This window comes from Leptosomus discolor, chromosome 2, assembly GCF_034619465.1.
Source record: "Leptosomus discolor isolate bLepDis1 chromosome 2, bLepDis1.hap2, whole genome shotgun sequence".
Classification (NCBI taxonomy): domain Eukaryota; kingdom Metazoa; phylum Chordata; class Aves; order Leptosomiformes; family Leptosomidae; genus Leptosomus; species Leptosomus discolor.
This window is the reverse complement of record NC_141392.1, coordinates 27,436,258-27,456,720: the sequence shown is the minus strand read 5'-3', so window position 1 is coordinate 27,456,720 and position 20,463 is coordinate 27,436,258. Positions and strand designations below refer to the sequence as shown.

General features: G+C 39.4%; 1 protein-coding gene across 1 annotated transcript; it reads right to left on the bottom strand.

Moving 5' to 3' along the window:
• Window positions 1-860: 860 nt before the first annotated feature.
• Window positions 861-19,867, bottom strand: PAPOLG (poly(A) polymerase gamma). The gene is made up of 22 exons (XM_086460803.1): window positions 19,851-19,867; window positions 16,593-16,751; window positions 16,453-16,519; window positions 15,714-15,795; window positions 15,437-15,546; window positions 14,148-14,201; window positions 12,980-13,091; window positions 12,252-12,341; window positions 11,488-11,626; window positions 11,257-11,329; window positions 11,054-11,174; window positions 10,653-10,737; window positions 10,196-10,249; window positions 7,766-7,885; window positions 7,315-7,424; window positions 4,903-5,024; window positions 4,630-4,796; window positions 3,682-3,788; window positions 3,367-3,605; window positions 2,397-2,468; window positions 1,742-1,795; window positions 861-959 (listed from the first exon to the last, which is right to left on the bottom strand). Exons 1-22 carry the CDS (start codon window positions 19,865-19,867, stop codon window positions 861-863), a joined length of 2,253 nt encoding a protein of 750 aa, XP_086316929.1.
• Between the last annotated feature and the right edge of the window lie 596 nt (window positions 19,868-20,463).

Sequence of the window (20,463 nt, the reverse complement as noted above, 5' to 3'; positions counted from 1 at the left end):
TACAAATTTTCCTGTAACTGTTTAGAACAGCTTTCAGGGTTAATCTGAATCTACTTTCTGCATGCCAGCTGCTTTCAAGACTGCAGCTTTCAAGATTACAGGTGGGTAGCAATGTCACAACAGCCTTGGCTGTTGCAATTTTTAAGTACATCTTCAGCCATGTGGTCAGAGTTCAGCTTTACTACCCAGTGACGACAAAAAACCCTCAAATCTCATGCTGGAGCAGTCTTAAGGCAAAAATCAGATAACATGGCATGGGACATGTCTATCATCTCCATACCTTGGTGGCATCCTCTGCTGCATTTTCTTCAATATTTAGATTTATAGGCCTCCATGGGAGGCAATACTTGTGTAGTGCATGTCTGTGCTAGGCAGTGGAAAGCTACTAGCTGAGGAAGCTAAGCAGCATTGTGACAGATGCACAGGAATGTATGTGCCAAATGGGAAAATAATTTAAGATAAGAACAACATATGCACATGAACGAGGAAAGCACAAAGGAATACATCTATGTTCATACACACTTGAAACCAGAATGTGGTTGCAGTGACTAGTTAACCCTGTTTACACACATTCTGAATCCAACTCACAGGACAGGGGGTTTTTTTGGTGGCTTTTTCAAAAGCTGTTTCAGCTAGTGACAGTTAAGACTAATAAAGATAACTGTTACAAGAATATGCAAAGAGTAGTTCAAAAGGAAGCAAACATCTAACAATACTACAAAATAAGACCATGATTGTAACTGGCCAGTTGCAGTATGGCAACAGTAACCTTCCATACTTTGCTCGTAACAACAACGTGTTGATAACATGGACCATTAAAGAGAAGTGATTGTCATCAGCTTTACCTGAAGAGATACTGGTTACCCATTAAGGGTAAGTTTGATGGATCTTTTAATAATACGAATGCTATTTGTTGGAACAGGAGACGAAGAATCTGGTAGCTCTTTACTGGAAAGCCTCTACAACACACAAAAAAGTTTTAAATTAATCAATTCAGAAGTAGCAGAAGATAACCCTTTTTCTAGCTGAATATAACAACATTTTTTATGTACCAAAACAGTACGGCCCAAACCCCAATATTTACAGAGAAGGACTTTTTTCCACCACACCACTTATTTAGTCACCACCAGTTTACAGAGGAAGAGCATTTTCCCCTCTGCACACTTCTTTCCTGGCATCAGTTGATAATTGTATTCCTGGGGTGGGGTGGACAGACTAAGTTGCAAGCTGCTCAACAGCATAATAGAGGAAGCTACCATTCTGCTCAGATCCATGGATCAGGAAAACAGTGTCTCTACTGTCCAGATCACTTCCAGTATTATAACCCTCAATCTCACATTTTACATGACAGAGTTAAAGCCACTTACACACTTCAAAGCTTCCAAGTCTTGTCACAGAAATGAGTATACAAGTATTCAAGGTAAGAGCTCAGATCACCTTAGGAAAGATCTGCTTAATTAAAAAGCAAATCAGGAAACAAACTGTTTCAGTGTTTGAGTGCACACAAACTTTTTTTTTTTTTCCAAGTTCAATAACTTGGAAACTTTGGCTTCACTTTTGTGAATAAACCCGGAAGGTCATTGTTCAGCTATTCAATTTGGTGGAAGCATGATAGGCAAAAGCTTACCAGCTACTTAGATCTACCAAGTTTACAGAGATTAATAGTACATAAGTCTTTGTACATAAAATGAAAAGTCTAGTTTCGCTTTACCTATGAACACAAAGGTACAATAATTAATACCTGTGATCTTGTGTTGATAATTGGAATCAGCATGGATTTTCCTCCAAGGACACCCTAAAAAAGCCAGAAGGGATTTATTAGGCAATATTGTCATATTCATGAGTTAAGAGACAGCAAGGTCTGGCAGCTTGGATACTTAAAAGTTAAATACATACATGCATCGACAACCTTCACCTCTTGGGGTTTTTTATATACGTCCTATAAGCATACATACAGCATTTCAAGTATTTCAACCTTTACTCTACCAACAAGACCACATCTTGATTTGAGGGTGTGCCCTCAGGAGTTTATGCTTCAATAGCAAGCTACACTAAATATAAAGCTCTTTATCCTCCCTTTGAGAGGCCAAATGCTTTAGTCTCTATAGTAGTTTTAGTTTATGCCAGTGAATCAAGTGGTTTAAAAAAAAAATAAAATCCAATTTCGAGCATGGCAAGAAGATAAATACTACCAAATCATCTAGTAGTAACATTTAAAAGATAGGTCATACAGGTATAATATTCAGGAAATGAAGACTGAAATAAGTTAAACTAAAAAGCATATTTTTGTTTACATCAATAAACGTATAGATTATTTATGTGAGGCAGTCTAGACACTTAAAACAGTCCATTCAGCTTTTCAGTTAGTCTACCAAGTAAAACCACTTCAAAGTTACATTTTCTGTAGATCTGCTCCTGATATCTTCTGGACTGCCACCATCTTTGAATGCTGAATCCTGTCCACTTAACTAGAAGAATAGAATAGAGACTCAAAATAATTGCTATACTAAAATTACCTTCATCTTCAGACACAGCTTCCAGTCCATACATTAAATGTACTAGTGGCCATTCTTAAAACAACATTTAGACAAGACTACCATTACCACACAGGAATCTCAAGTCTCTCAAAAAGTCTTACCACCCAAACCTTGAAATCTGTACTTGAAATATTCAACACTAGGTAACACTAGGTCTGCAAGTTGATTCTTTACACATATCAAAACTGATTTTTTTCTAGTCGTTCTTCACCTCTGCCTCAAATCAGAGGTGAAGCCATAAGAACAGCTATTTAAGGATTTATATACAGCAATAAAACAAATCGAGCAGTAATCAAAAGCTTCCACAAACCCAAGATTTAACAAGCAACTCCATGCTGTCATTTCAGCGGTGGACGACCTACCAAGTAGGCTGCAGATTTCTAAAGCAGCAAAACTATCAATAGGCATTCAAAAAATCACCTGTCAGAACAAGATTAGCTCATACTTTTACATTTATAAGATTCATATCCTCTTCATTTTTAGATAAATTTTTTCTCAATAGTTTTAAAAACTGCTTCCTAATGACCAAGTTCATTTGGCAATTGGTAAGTGCAGTAAAATATAAGTACAGTAGTATTTAGAGACCCTGCCACCAGACCAGAAACAGTCACTAGTGCCAGATCTTGGAAAAAAATTTGTTTGATAGCTGTACAGTGTGTTCAAGACAATTTCCCATATCTTTATCCTAGTAAACTATCATTATGCTTAAATTTTAGGTTCCTGAATCCATTGGGGATGTATATATGTGTTTCTTCTCAGTTATTTCATTCATTCTACATCAATAATTAATACTACTTCAAATCCTCCCTGGCCTAGCCCCCTTCCTTACCTTTTCTCTGGCTGTTGTTTTTTTTGGGCATTCTTCCAATGGAGGCAAATGATGCCCTTTAGAGGTAGGTGAATAAGGTCGTTTAGGTGCAGGTTTCTTAGGATCTGTAATTGCAGTCCCACTTAATTCATGCTGTCCTTGGACAAGATGTGCTCTGAGTTGAGAAACTGTGTTATGTCCTGGAATGGTGCAATCAGCTGGAGGTCCCAGTGTTCTCATTGCAACTGTAGCCTCCATTTCTGTAAGAGCAACCAAGCTTTTGGAATTTAGCCTCAAAATTAAGGACTGCATTCCACCCACTACTTCAATACATACTTGAACTGATAACAGGAATGGAAAGTCCCTTAGACACTGATGGTGCAGCTACATGAAGTATCTTCTCTCTATTGTTAGCACTGTTAGATCTCTGACATACAGGATTTCTGTAACAGTCAGACACTAGAGTTATAAAATGCTAGTTTGTAGAATACTATACATTTAATTTCCAGAAAGTTCATGCAAGACAAACGTCTACCTTCTTAGCTCATTGTCACAGCTCTACTGAACACCACAAACTCACAGGCAATCTAGCACAAGATCTTCATTTTGCTGAACTTCAGACTGCAAATTTAAACTTAAGCATATTCCTCAATGAGTCTCTACATACTGCTTTTCCAGCTTAGTATACCCAGCACCCTGTGCTGCTTTCAATGAATTTATCTGCTCTATCCAGACATGCACCTCTTTTTCTTTGCATGCTGCTCCTACAGTACTAAACAGTCTGAACACAGCAGGCATTACACATTTGGTAGTATTGGGCTATTACTCTCAAGATTACATATTCCTCCCGTGCTGAAATATTTTTTGGACAGACTTCCCAGGAAGTGATACTGCCTGAGTTCTCATACTGCTCCATTAACTCAGCAGCAACTCTAGAGATTCTGTGATCAAAACCAGCACTTCATTAGAACTTAACACTTCTTGGCATTAACCATACTTTTTGTTAGAAAGAACAGTTACCTACACATAAAATACTCCATCTTCAAGTTACACACTAACCTAAGGGGATTTATATTCAAGATCAAATAGTTTCTCTGGTATCAAGTTCTTCTTCATTCTTATGTGTTCATGGCCCAAAGGAGACGCCAACTTTGTTCCCAAAGTCATTAGAGCCCTCCACATGCTTATGATCCACACAGATTCAAACAAGAAATCCTAGACCTCATCCACATTGTGCATCAGTTAAAAGCAGTGTCTTCACAATTCTAAGGTTATGGAGCTAACCTTTCTATCTCTGCTGTAGAGGTGTCCAATTCAGATATCTTATTTAATGAAGAGGAATTATACAGTGTTCTAGAGTCCATGTCTCTGGAACTGTCCAAACGGCTTCCTTCTGAAGTCCTTTTGCACTGAAGCCCACTAGCATTTTGACTAATATCTGGCATGCTTTGCTGAAATAACAGTTAAAAAAAAAAAGTAGTAATTATTAAAGAAAAGTAATTCAAGTAATTATTAAAGAAAAAAAATATTGCCAGAAGAACCAAATTTTTATTATACCTTCTTTCTTTTCTGTAAGGTTTCTGCAGGCAAAAAATAGTGGAGATGCTTTCTCTTCACATGAGCTGCCTCAATCTTCATACCTTCCTTTAGCATGTTGAGATTGTTAGCCTGCCTGTAAACTAACAGGAAATTTAGTGTTGTAGCTTAGTGGGAAAGTTTGCACTAGGTATTTTTTAAAGTTACATGTGGTTTCTTTAGAAACAGCAAGCCTTTACATCTGTCCAGCCAAAATGAAGAAGAGCAAGAAGTTTCCAGCCTAATTGAACACAAAATGCTACGCAAGCACTTCACATATAGCCTCAAGAAGACGAATGTGACCTAAGATGCCCATTTCACGTCCAGTATAGACCAGACACGTAACAGCTATTTAAGTTCAAATATGCATTTATGTGCTCAGAGCTGTGGTGTGAGATGCATGATTAGCAAATCTGAGTGGATTTTAACCTGAAGGGAATAATACTCCTCAGCCACTAGTTTTCTGGTTGAGATCTAGAGGACTTTCTGAATCAACCCAATTGTGCACAGCTGATGAGACCAGCCACCTTACTCACAGTGGTTTCTTTGAAAGAGTTCTGTAACATCACATAACTTCTCAGTATTTTAGATGTTAAAATTCTATCTATGTGTCCAAGAAAGACTGGATTATAGGCACATCTGACTCATCATAATCACTACAATTTAAACGGGTTTTTCTTAAATGCCTGCAAACAGCCTGTTGTGCAACTTAAAAATGTTATACTAGCACAGCAGTTATTACAGAATTAAGTCACATTTAGATAAGCTTCTTGAACAGGCCTATCATGAGCATAACTGGGAAGTCATCTTACCAACATACAAGTGGGAATCAAAGCAACAACATGCAACAAACCCAAAACTGCTTATAAGACCTAAGAGCGAAGTAAAAGCACAAATATGAACATTCACACCAATATGAACAGCTGCTTCGAAATAAATTCAATAATGTTTTTATGTAAAAGCGAGATAAAGGCCTTCCAAGCAGTGAGCCTTATATTCTTGAGCCCATCAACCTGAAGTTAATCTTTACCCTCTAAAAATATTCTCTCAACATCAAGGCATATGGTAAAAGCTTTCTTACACATAAGTACTGGTCACTCCACATCTGCCAAAGGATTTCACACCTCTCAAGAAATGCCTTTTCTATTCAGACTCTCTGGATTCAAACCCTGTATCCAAAACATACTGTAGGCTGTACTTCACTAAACTAAGAGCACACAGCTATACTAAAAGTTTGGGCACAGAAAAAGGATTTAATATTAGTTCTAGCCTCTTAGCAGTACATAAACCTTGTTGACACAATTTACATTTGCCACAACATTGAAACACAGTGCCACTGGATGCAACGTACAAGACAAGCATCAGTACAGTTAGCAGTGCAAATCTGAGGAAGTCACCCCACCTGGCTTGAAACTCAGACAAGAGTTATGATGCATTTTTCCGTGCTTTTCTCATATCGCAAAGCAAAAGCTACAAAGATCAGGTTTTACTGTATTTATTCATGTTGTTTGAGGAAGAGAACACACAGCTTACACTGGTACTACAAATAAACTCATCATCACTGCAAACAAACATTTAAAAAGGAGGCCACTGTTTAGAACTCTTTGTCCAAACGCACTTGTCACTTCAGAAGAGTAACCCCATTTCTTTAGTCCTTCATTATGATAGCTGGGCTTGAGCCTGACAGCACACAAGTACTTCTGAAAGGCATAAGAGCAGTCAGCCTGGGAAGAAGTAAATAGATTATGGGAAAGACCTATACTTTCAAACAACTCCTCACCTCACCCCCCCTGCATTCTAGCATTATCTAACAACATGTGCAATGTGACTTTATCTCTACATCTATCAAAAGTAATAATGGAAGATGAACACGAAGGTTTACATGCAAGACTGCATGCAACTACAATGTGACAACTCACTTTCAAAGTTCTGGGACCATAATACGTACAAACTGTTATTTTGGAAAAATACTGTCAACGGACATTAACAACTCATTTTAGAGCCTGACACAGATAATTCCCACTTTCAAAGTTCAGCAACTGACAAGAGTTTTTGACAAGTGTAGCTACACCTAGTCAATGGACATCTCCTGGCTTCACATCTGACCGTCCACTTCATGAAATGCAGTTCCTTTGGGAGCGCGTTTACTACAATCTGCAGAGCTGTTATTTCACATACGGTATATGGTCTATGACTGTAGAACACACTTTCATTTCAAGATGGACTTACTTTGCCAAAATGTCAAAATAGTGTGTTTTTAAAGCTAATTTCTATATGTTGCTTTCTATAGAAATATCTAATAGCTACCAGAAGGTAGCAGTTAGCTTTGTGAAGCAACTTGCACTGGAATAAAAGAATGAAACCCTACAAGACTAGAGCAAAATGTAGGCTTACCTGTATCTGTGAATGACTGTATAACATAAGTCAAATCAATGTTAACACTTTCTGCATTTTCCACTTTCCTAAATATGATTCCAAGAAACCACATTGACACATATCCGCTCCTAAAAGACAGAACCACAGATCTATCATTTATGCACAGATGCCAGTTGTTTGGATGCTAGTATCTACTCTCAAGAAGGGATCAAGCAAAACAGTTTAGTTGTACGCAGCAGTTAAAGATTATAGAGTCAACCTATACTTAAGTACTCAGAGTACTTCTCCTTAAGATCTTTCTAAAGAAACAAAAACTTCATGCTCAGAACCTTGCCTGTCAGAGCTCACACCTACAAAACAGTAGGTGGTACATAACTGAACGTCTCTCACAGATGAGCTTAGGTGAATGAATATAAACAAGTTACAATCCATTGGCCAAACTGTACTTCAGAAAAGTAACAAAACTCACTGTTTATGGAGTTCTTGGTTGCCAGGGAAAGACTGTGGCTTTACATGTGCAATAGTTATAAATTCATTCCTCTCCAAGTTTCCAACCAGCACACGAATTTTAGATTCGACAAGGCCAATCCTAATAAGAACAAGAGATATTTACTCATTTTTAACTGTATCTAGCACAGTAGTTTTATGCCTTTTTATAATACAATGCTTATATAAAAATGCTAACCAGTCAGTAAGTAGTAAGTTTCATTCAGCTGAGCAGATACTAATTTTTCTATCAGACACACTGTAGTTTGAGATGTTTCCAGTGACATTTGAACTTTAAAGTCTCCAAAGGCAGTTTAAGTTGTACTCTTAACAGTTCAGATACAACACTTCAACCTATAACCTATGATGGAAATATCAACAAGAAGCAGATCCCAGCAACTCCGGTTGCATTTTGAGGTGGAGCAAAACTTCTTTTTACCCCAAAGATCAAGGAGAAGAGTAGTTTAGAAGAGGCTCAAGCACAAATTCAATGCAATTCTTCCTGCAGCTTGATCAGTGAAAAGAGTTTATCCTCTTCCAGCCAAATTGAAAAAATAGTTCCTCTAATAAAGAAATTATCTAGTCACTACAGTCTCATCAAAAACTTACCCAGGCAATTAATCGTGATCACAAAGGCTTTTCATTCAAATAGAGTATCGGCATTTTACCCTTTTACCTAAAACACTGCTAACTTTGAAAGCAGTCAGAAATCTGTATGCTCTTCAAAAGTATCACATTGACGAACAACAGAGATGTGCTATCTATTCCCAAATCCATTCAAGAGTTGAACTAAACTTGTTCTTATAGCAAACTGAAGCAAGTTGATCTTTTGCTTTTTAGTTTTCCCAAATACAGTCTCATTTGCCTCCATTTCTGTCACTGCAAAAACATCTGCTAGAACTTTCCTCATCTTTATTGTGAGATTCAAAAAACTTTGTTTACTTAAAACGATTTCACATTAAAAATTATTTAGCTCTAAGACCTCTGCCCATAACTCCTTGTTGTATACCTGACTGATATCAAGCTGTAGCCGACACGATTAAATGAACATAGTGGAAAGTTCAGGTAAAAGGTATTACCTATTAGAGCTATTTTTAGATAGCTGTCTTTTAGAGATAGCACAAGAATTAATTTATTTGCCTTAAAGCACAAGCCAAACTTTGAAGTATAACCAAGGTGCCCTCAGAACAGTGGTCTGCTACACAGAGCTATTTTGCTGGCTTACTTGAAAAAAAAAAGTACTCAAAGCAGGCAAAGTACTCATTTCTTAACAAAGAATACCATCGCAAAGTTAAGAACACCACACACTACAATGCCTTAATTCCTCACCATTCCCCTTTATTTCAAGATTTACAGTTAGTCAGTACATTCACATAGGTTAAAAAAGTTATCGGCCTACTTCCCTTGAGACTGTGACAAATATGTCAAAAGCAGCCGTCTCCTCTAGCTACAACTGAAGTGCTTCTCACATTGTTTCACAAAGTAGATCAGCACTCCTGCAATTTACGTATCCACTACCAAGCATGCTGAAGTGATCACTTCCTGCACTAAATGTAAGATGTCTGAGCACACTACTAGATTAAAACCTAGAAAATACAATTTTCAGCATTCAGATGCTCTGCGCAGGCTGTCAGTTTTCACCCAGATTAAACAGCCTTGTTTCTCTTCACTGGAGAAAAGCAGGCTCTGGAACAGGCCGACTCAGTGCAATTTAGTCCTTAATTAAATAGTACATCCAGTAAGAGTTATGAAATCAAGTCTTCTAGTGCTCTAGAACAGTGGTCTTCAAAGCTGGGAGTGTGCGTACCCCAGGGGTGCACAAGGCAATCCATTGAGGTTCGGGAAGAAAATATTAGAACTTCAGTAATGTATGTGTATGTAACTTGTAAATAAATAGATATATATTGCAAGTATGCATTCAAAAATTGTTTTTTGCTGATAGGAGTGTGTGATCAAAAAAGTTTGGAGACGACTACTCTATAAGGCAGTAAAAGATCTAGCTCTCCAGTGTCAATTACACATCCGATGACATCAAGTAATCCTAGTTTGCTTCAGTCTTTGCAATAAGCAACATCCTCCTAACTGAATCAGTGTTGGGTAAGCAGTCCCCTTGCATCTGCTTATACAGACGACAAAGAGCATCTGACCCTCAGGTATATGCATGCTAACCCTCTTTGTTCCTTCTCACCACGATTCATATCTGTAGGTTAACTTCTTAAACAGCAAGATTTATGTTAACTTCCCTTCACAAGAAAGCTTTTGATTTTGCTGATGTCTGCTTAACTTGGTACTGCATTCCATGCCTAGCTGCACAGTTTAATACTTTGTTTATTAATACTGCTAACAAAAATAAAGTGCAACACTAAATTAAGTTTCAATTATGTATTGAATCCACATTTAAACCATGACTCACCACTCTAAGTGATGCTCTTCAGTAGAGGCACTAGCAGTCAGCACAATATAATGTCTAGAAAAAAAGGAAAATTAATATACTAGCTCAGGACTTCATATTCCTTCAATGGAAACCAGAACTACCTTAAAAGTCTAGAATATAACTTCCAGACAAGATAGATTATATCCTGTATTCAGCACAGTATTAACTGAACAAAAACTGATTACATCCTTCAGAATTTTGTTCTGATACATTCCAAATATCATAGTTGATTTTTTCTAATAAAAACAGTGTCAGTGGCATAACATACAGTTTTTCTACCTTCCCCATACTTATCCTTACCAAAATTCATATGACTACCTCCAGTTTCTGAAAACTAAACATTAATGCCATCTTCTATTTAGACTGCAAGCTAAAACTCACTATGCTAACCAGTAAGTAAACACCTTCAAGCTCAGACAGCAGATTTCATACATACTTGTACTTCTGAAAGAAGTTCAGTGGTTCAAAGAGCTTTGACCAGTCTGATTTTCCTTGGAGAATCTCATTTGTAACTGCAAGACCTACAATTAAGGTTGAAAACCTTATCACCATTTTGGTTTTAAGACTCACAGAGCACAATATAAACTTTACAAGATAAAGGTTTCGAACAGTAATTGACAGATCAAAAAGTAGGAATTTCCTTGACACAATGCAGGTCTACTACAACAGTTCATTGTAAAGCTGATGCCTTATTGCCTGCAACAGGCATACTTCCCAGAGACCTAGTCTACCTAAAAGGGCAGAATACATCATGGAATATAACCAATTCAGATAATGGGTTTCATATAGCAAGAATTATACTTTTTAATCAGTTAATAAGCACGGAAAGAACTTTACCATGTTTGAACTGCTCTACCATTACTGCTCGTGTTGATGTAGACACATTGTATGTAGAGTTCTGCTGTGGGTAGGCTGGAGTGATGATAGGCATTACATGGTATCGGTCTGATGGGTTCACCTGTGATGTCAAAACATTTTCGTTCAGCACCAGTTTAGGTTAGAAGAAAGTTTAAAGGCTTTTGAATGCAATGTCTACATACCCTGGGGTCCCACACTGGTAAATTAAGATTGTTTTCTTCAGGTTGTTTCAGCAATACAGGATTAGGCCATTCCCTATATAAGAAAAGTCAGTAACTAACTGTCCGTTTAAAACTCTGCCATGTAATTCAGGGTAGGATTGAATGTTGTTGATGTAAATCTTATATAAAAGAACTGCCTCAAAGTGTTACTTTTTTATGCAAGTTAAAAGAGTCCTAAACAGTAATTCTTACCATTTTGAAAAAACCAAGAAGAACTTGTTCACAAGCGTAGATGCCAAAGCGTTTGGATAGAGTTGACAAGTTCTGGCAACTAGCATTGCCCAGGAAACCCCACCAAGAAATCCCAGCATGTTGGAGTAAATGCCTCGTCCTAGAATACATACATGGTAGTTAGCCTGTAGTCTTTCAATATGCAATTATATTCCTTCGAATTTGCAGCACCAACTTCACAATCTATAGAATACTTAGCACACTTCAGCCTCAACATCAGTTATTTCTGCAGTGCAATGAGGCCAAAATTGTTGGTCCTTACAGCGATGAGAAAAACAATTATTACCACACCACTTCCCAAATACTGCTACTCTGAAATTTGCCTACAGTGCTACAGTTTCACTCCAACTTCCAGTGGCAGAAAAAAATTCTGCCATTCTTCCAGCACTTGCTCTAGCCACATGCACAAACAGTATTTTCTTGTTCCTTAGGTATCAAGCTTTTACACTTAACTTGGCATTTTTATCACTTGTAGTCAGGTTCTTGACAAGCAACGCAGCACTTTGTCTTGCAGGCACTCCCCTCTTCTTCCTAGTCTACTCCCTTTGAAAAACACACAGACTCTACCACATGGAGAGACCTTGAACCTAAACTAAAAACCAGTTTTTCATTTTAAAACTGTCATTTAAACAGCTACCCAGAGCTGAAGTCCTTCTAATGGTCTTATTCTTTCAGCATGAGGTGCCTCTGAAAAGTTTAAAGATATGAACCACCACATTACTCACGTTTTGCCCACAATTTAATTGCACGGAGCGTGAGCCGGAAGTTCTCTTTATTCGGCACTAGACGTAGTATTTCATCAGTAACCCTGCAGCCTGTAAGAAAAAAGTACAGAAGTTCCCAGTAACAGATACAAGACAGGTTTATGCTATACTGAATCAATAGCTTACAGGTTATCTTTCAAGTCTATGAAAACAAGTTTTGATTACTTGCTTTTAATCACCTTAAAAATTACAGATTACATATAACATTCAGTATCACTTAATTTCACTTGTGCCCTGAACAGCTTTTTCATTGTTTAGACTACAGCCAACAATTTTTAATAAGGCCTTTCTAAGGATTCCAAAAGCTAAGTCTCTTATGACAGGAACAATTAAACCAGTCAGTATTAAACAGTGAGCAAGTTTGGCTTCAGATATTTTAATTTTTTTTTTTTTTTAATGAACTACCACACATTCTTCTCTATCAAGCGCCACACCTATTCATCTGAAGCAGTTCCTGTAGCAAACCAGAGCACTGCACACACAGTGATCAAAGAAACATGAAATACAGGTCTATCTAAACACAAGACTCATTGAAACATCTAAATTTAAGCCCATTTTGCCACCTCCTCAGATCACAAGTATATAGGAGACCAGCTTCTGCATCTTGTACAGAAACTTGGGTCATGTAATGTGCATTCTATACCAATTTTAGTAACACTTTCTTTTTAAAGATCTGTATATATGCTTACCATTTAAGCTCCGTATACATCTTATATCCAGGCTTCTGAGACGCGAGTCATCTCCGAGGTCAAGATTATCAGAAACAGTTTGCATAGGCAGTCTTGCGAATACGAGATCAATCTTCAGAGAAGAAAAGTGCCAACCATGAGTAAGAATGCCGCACTGCTTGTGAACAGCACACTAGTAGGGGACAGTTATTCAAGTCTAAATGGACATAGTTAACATTGGTACTTAGCATTATGTAACTATAGATACATCTCCCAAGAGATTTATTTGCCAGAAAACTCAAAATATGTAACTTCTAGCCATTTTCTTATTTACTAAACCTTCACTGCATCCCCTTTTCTTTTTAAGCTAGAGAAAGGTGATGGTGTTAAGTTGAAAAGATTACTCCAAACTTAGAATTTCCATTAAACAGGCACTTAAAATTAATCATAGAATTAAGACACAAGTTCAATCACCTCAACTCTACTTTGGCTAAGTTGAGAGCATTTTCTTTATGCAGTAAGCCCTTTTGATCCTCAAGTATCTGGTTTTTAGTACAGTCTGAGGCAAGAAAATTATTCTGTGGATGTCTGTACCAGATAAAGGCCACAAAAAGGTCATTGAATTAAGTATATTCATGATAGTGATACCAAGCAACTTGCTTAGGTACTACAGCATGCAGGTCTTTATTCACTGTGTAAGATTAGTCAAGATACAAGGATTCCTGCAACTGACAAGTCTAGCCAGGAGTCAAATGCGTACTTTCACTTTTCCAGATTGTCTGTCTCATAACCACCTCATTTTTGATTTGCAACAAAACATTCAGTCTGCTCACACGATTCACACAGTGAACTATAGACATCCCTCTGTCAAAAGCTAGCTTGTCAGAGCTAAGAAGAGTTAGCCAGGACAGTGCCTCTACTCCCACTCTGCACAATCCTTGTGAAATAAATTCTATTCAAGTAGGCTACCCTGGTCTACAGCACAGGTTAAGAAAAAAGATGTCTCCGATGTTCCCATGCCTGCCAGTCTTCCTAGGGGCATGTTTTTCTATAAGCTGTCATTCTACTGCAATGTGCTCTCTTGGGATAGGTTGTGGTCAACAATAGCACAGTCACATGTCCCTGGAGAAGTTATCCTATTTCAAAGGAAGAAAAAAAAAATTACTCACTTAAAGAATGAAATGCTTACCTCAATGCCATCAAACTCAAACTTGACAACCGGTACATATGCATCTTCAACTGCCTGTAAAGGAGATAACTGTGTAAGAAAACATTTTTTGCTACTTTAATGTTTTCCCTAAACCATGATAAAATACAGAATTTACACTGCTAAACAAGTCAGTACAAAGACTGAGCTGCTTCCAAGTCAAAAAAAATTGTTAATAAGCTGTAAGCAGTGTGGCACTAATACGGTTACTAATACTAGCTTTAAAAAGTTATTTAGACAAGAGATTCAGAGCCTGACTATGTATTGTAATGAACAAACAGTACACAATGAGCCACCAGTATCAGCGGCTGTAAGGTACTAACCTTGGTAGTGAGGAAGAACAGTAAGAGATTTCTGTAGCTATCTTACTACTGGTTAAATCCAGAGAAATCTAAAAAATTCTGTCCACATTCGACTGTGTGCACTAGCCTTCTGTATTTTTATTTTCTACCGTGCCCGAGATGCTATCGGCTACCTTATAGGACAGTTTTCAGTTTTGTAGACCACTTGTTAGAACTGTGCTGCAGCCCACCAGGAGTCTGTTTTCACGTGACAGTCATCTAAACGAAAGCTCATTAGCTATGCACATGAGGTCTTCCAAAAACGACTGCACAAGGAAGACTAGGCTAAGAGAAACACTTCTCAGGAGCTCAGTTTTACACCCAAGGTACACAACATACGCACCTGAGGGTGATTTTACAAAGCAGTTTTGCATGTTCACAGCACAGCTCCTATTAACTTCATGCAAAGCTGACAGTGTGCATCCCTTCTGCAAAGTCTCAGGCTGACCAGCCAGAGGAACATGACCAGAGAAGAATTAATTAGAGGTCCTAACATACACCCAGAGGAACACCATGGCAAAGGTACTGACAGAAGCCTTTCCACATCACATTCAACTTCCTTAGTTTTCAGGCTGTCCCTTCCTCTTCCTGCATGCAGTTACCTTATTTCTAAGCCCCTACTACATCTAAGATTAAAGCAAGGCTCCTAGGGACAACCTTGCTTTTTGATTCAGCTGACTCATTCCCAAACCATGGGTAGGGGAGTAGTATACCACAAGGATTCCTGTATGATGTACAATCATCGGGGAAAGGGACCAAAAGCTTGACTTAAACATTTTCATGTTGCATAAAATAGTATTTCAGAAGGTGCTCAAAAACAATTTCTTTTTTTGATTTGGCTTGTAAGACATTTACTACCAATACAGGTCTTTAACATCAATATTCTTATTGTATAAGTTGCACAATCTATCAAGGAGAGATCTTACTCACTCTTAGATTTTTTATTTCTTCCTGATGTTTTAGTTTTTCAAAGAACGACTGAAAAAAGTCTGATCTTTCCACATGTCTAGGAGCAACGCAAACAGCATCTATGTCAGCACCTGCAAAGAGATTTAATTTCCTCTGTTATTACTGGAAGTCACTTTCAAACATTAGAACTATGGTCTAGTGGAAGGCATCCCTACCCATGGCAGGGGGGTGGAACTAGATTATCTTTAAGGTCCCTTCCAACCCAAACCATTCTATGGCCAGACAACAGAAGTTCTACCTTTAGTGTGTACTTCAAGCTTGTAAGAACCAAATGTAAATACTTTGCCACCAACATTTTCTGCTGCTGAAGGCGGAAGATTCTGTGGGTAGAAGAGAAAGAGTTTACTTTAGAATATAAGATACACATTGACCTATGTGCAAGTTTAACTAGCATATGAATTATTTAGAAAGACTAAACCAGCCTCCATAAACAATGTCTTCTCACTCCCGTACAGAGTTGTCAGTCTAATAGACACATACTGTTTTTCTGAAGAGTGCTTGCAACTCAGATAAAAAAAAAAAAGATGAGTAACGTAGCTGTCCTTTCACTAATTTACAGAAATGAAGACCTATTATTAGTCTTCCCTGCAGCAGACACCCGTAAATTAACACAACCTAAGACCTATACAAAAGGCAAGCCTAGTGTAATAATTTCAAACTAGATTGAGTGCTGTAGGCTATTTGAGGCAAGATCAGTGCCCATTTACCATTTATGTCATCCCACAACACATTGTTTCAGCTTTAACTGCTACAAGTCAACCGATAGATCCACTTCACAAATTTATTCAGAGCCCCAAAGACTTCCAGATCTTGATTTGAAGTATCTTTTACACCTTATTTCAGTGGCAGTTACCACAGCTCTACTCAACACTTAAGAAGAAAGTTAAAGGTTGAACTTTAGCATGAATCCTAGTAGTACAGCCTTTAAAAGAAAAGGCTTCCGCTGTTTTGATAAGAGTATATAAAAAAATCCTTACCTTGCTCGCAGCAAGCTCAGAAATCCATTCTTTGACTAAGTTGCTCAGTTTGCCAAGAACAACCAGCCTGTAAAGAAAACCCATGTTAAGCTTGACTTAGAAACTCCAAGAGAATAACAAATTTTAAAGTCTTGTTATACCTGTGTTTCAGTTCTTCCTCATCTTCAAACACCCCAAACGGCTTCATTGCTTCGACCAGCTTCTGAGTGTGAATGAAATCTATATTCTTAGGAGGAGCCAAGCTAATCGGAGAAGTAACTCCATACTGCTTTTGAGGCTGGTTCTGCAGCCTAGAAGTACTGTGGGAGAAAATAAAATACTGAAGACTTCACAAAAGCAAAAAACCACCTTATTGGAAAACACTGTTCAGCTTACAGGTTTCCAAATCAACTTCTGCTCTTTTACCCAGCATTAACATAAATGAGGAAAAAAAAATCTTGTTTATGATTTTTAGGTAACTTGACCTAATTTAGAAGTCACAACTTCTTTTTTTTTTTTTTTTTAAAAAAAAAGGATACAAGAAAAGATCCAAGATGCTACCATTTTAATACAATTTATTTGCATTGCTCTAAACAGTTAGAGCTGATCACCAGGAAATGAAATGGTTTGAAATCCACTAAGGGTGACAGTACATATAGCAGCAGTTTTGGACACATTGCAGTTTCATATCAGTTTTGATTTAGGACATTTCCATCAGCTTCCTCCTAACATTAAACAAAACACTTTTAACACTGGCTTCTTTTAAACATATTTGCTCTGCTTCTACTGATTCTGGAGGGGCATTATAATTGCTTGTAGAGGAAGGACATATAACAAAGTGGTCTGTTAAACAGAGTTGATGCGGTAAATTCAGTATTACCTTGGTTTTGTTTATGGAAGAATATGAACGAAAACATAACCTATCTGCAGCTAATGTTGCTATAAGAGCCTCCTGCTCCTAACAGAGTGTTCAATTTTTACAGTTCAGAGGCAGAGTAGAACACCAGGCACCTGGGTTTGGAGGCCCACAAGGTTGCTGCCCGTGGAACTCCAATTACAGCAAGACATAATTTTCACCTCCAACCCTCCTCTTACCTTGCGTGTCTAGATTTATTTGCTATCAGAAGTAGCATAGAACTAACATGGCAGGACAACGTTAAATTAAAGGCAGTAGTAGCTTTTTTTTTTTTTTAAACACCATAAACCCCTTGCTTTAGAAAGGGAAAAATTGTGGAAAAAACCCCTACTTTCCATTACCAGCTGAAACCAGGAGAGAAAAAGGAGTGGGACAGCAGGCAAGAACTGTACTTAATGGATCAAGGGTCTCTACAGAAACAATTGCAGCAAAAGGGGTAGACACATTAAAAGGTCTATACAATTCATCATGCTCGCCAGACAGTCCACATCCAGACCCTAAGGCTAAAGGGATTAATTATGCCATTATTCAAACTGGGTATTTTCCTACTTCATATACGAACAACTTCAAATATTAGCTGGGTTAGTCAAGAGGTGCTTATAACTGTTTAACGTATCTGACCCATTTCAGCTGGAATGGGATTAGGAAATGCTCAAAGGAAGCTTCAATGCTTGATTTCAAAAAAGACAGCTTATTACAGCTCTCTATTTCTAATTGTTCCCTTTACTCTTCCATTGAGGTAAGACAGATTTGTCTCTCCCAGAGTAGCTTTATCCAACTACAGACAGAGCTTTTAGTCACCTAGTGGGTCGTCCCCCCCCTTTTCTATAAGCTCATTTCTCAAACTTTCTTCAATGTATTTTCCAAAATGCTGGGGGGGGGGGGGGGGTATTAAGACTGTAGCCCTATTAACTAGCCTCTCCAGTCAGAAGGGCTGTTTACTTACAAGTATAACTAGACCTTGACATAATTTGCCTTGTTTATAGGCATTGTTGACTTCTGCTTCACAAGTAAAACTATTCATAATGAGTATTTTCCTTCTTATACCATTTTCATAACATATAGAGAAGGAAAGCCTATGTTTAATTGCTGTGCATTACAGCTAAATTAAAGCATCTGCAGCAGCAGCTTCCTACATGTTTCAGGTATTACTTGCATTGTACAACTTGTACTTCAGAAAGTTTGCACAAACCAAGAATGGGTTTTAGACTTTGCTAGCATTCAAGACCTTTCCAGCATGCAGAAGGTCACTGTCTGCCTTTTGTTGCCCCATTCTTCCTAGAGAGACTATAATTTGAGATTGACATAAAGGGCAACATCAATTAGATATATCAGATATTATTATAAAATTCTTCTAGTCACTAGTAGATACTTTTCCATTGCTTGCACATATTACTAGACATTTGATCTCACAACTTAGAAGCTGAGGAAAATGGCACTTGGGAAGTTTTATTGAAAGAGTGACTTATGCCCAGTAGAATTTGTTCCCCTTTTGGAATTTGAAGAATAAAAATCTTACTTCTCTCTCTCTCTCTCAAGTGCACCAGACTGCCAGGCATATACACAGAAGGGAACTTAAGAGATAAGCAGTATACATGGCATAGTACTATCAGCCTTCTGTTTAAATGAGAAGTCTGTTGCAGCTTAATATTTTGCCAACTCTTGCTAGGATTTGTCCACCACAGCGAAGAGCTCCAACATATTTCTGTTCTGACAGATCCTGATTTTATAAAAGAAGTCAACTTTAGTTTGTTCCAGGTTTTGTCACTTATTTATAGCTTTACAAAGCTGCCAGCCATTTCTCCTGCACACTCTGAGAGACGATGGATAAGTTTACACCACTACAGTTTAGGGAGTTGCCTCCAGCCATCAGGGCAGTGCAGGAGCTTTCCCTGTGAATGCATTTCTCCTACTCATGAGGACAGCTTGCCTCCGTCACTCCGGCCTCTTCCACCCTCACCACTTGGGAAGAGGAATGACTGGAAATCCAGCTCCTGAACCACCAAAATCGATAGCACCAATCAACTGAACCCTGTGACCTTCACTGAAATAACACCGGGAACAGCTTTCATTCCTATCACACAAACCCACGCTAAAAAAGAAAAGCCTGCAGACACACTCTGTCAAGTTAAAGCAACCTTGCTCTTGACACCAATGTTCAGAGAAAGCCACTCTCTGTTTTCCAACCTTAAGCGGCAAAGCCGCCCCTCGCCCAGCCGTTACCAGGCTACAGCGACAACACAGCGCAGCACAGAGAACCTGACTCGCAACCACGCCAAACCCAGGCGCTCCAACAACGGCGGCCAACCCCGCGGAGCCCCTAACCCGTGGAAGGGTTTATCATTTATTTTCAAGAAGAGATTTCCTCGACGGGAAACAAATTTCCCGCCCCCCCCCACCCCCCCAGGTCCCGCAGCCTCCCGCCCCGCCAGGCCCCTCACGGGGCTGAGGCGGGAAAAGCCCCTGAGGGAGGCGCGAGGGAAGGAGGGGGCCGCCGCCTCACCCGCACGTCTCCTTCATGGCGGGCGTGCGCGCGCATGCACAGACACACACACACACACCACACAGCCCAAACCGCAAATGCCGCCCAGCGCCTCGCGCCGCTTCCACGCAACACGTCACAACCACCTCCTTCCCGACGGCCACTGAGGATTTCGGCCAATGGAACGGGGGAGGGCACCCGGAGGGGTGGGGCTTGGCGGGGAGGCCACGCCCCCGACGGCCCGCCAGCACGTCGCCCCCTGGCGGCTGTTGGCGGTGTGCGGCTGAGGCGGTTCCACACCCCCTCCCCTTCCCCTCCCCTCTCCTCACGGGCGACACGGTCAGTCACGAACCGGGCTGAGACGCACCCATACCGGGGCGGATATTCCCCAAACCGGGAGATGCACAAGCTGTTCTTCTCCTCACAGGCGGGAGGAGGTGGGCAGGTGAGGCAGGGACGCAGCGGCGGCTGCCGGCTGAGCGGAGGGCAAGGAGGGGGATCCCCCCCTGAGGAGAGGCTGTGCGGAGCGGGGAAGGCTGCCTCCCGCTCCCGGCCCCCCGGGGGCGGAGGCTGAGGAGGCGGGGGTGGTGTCTTACCGGCAGGACGTGGCGAAGATGCGCCTCGACATTCCTGC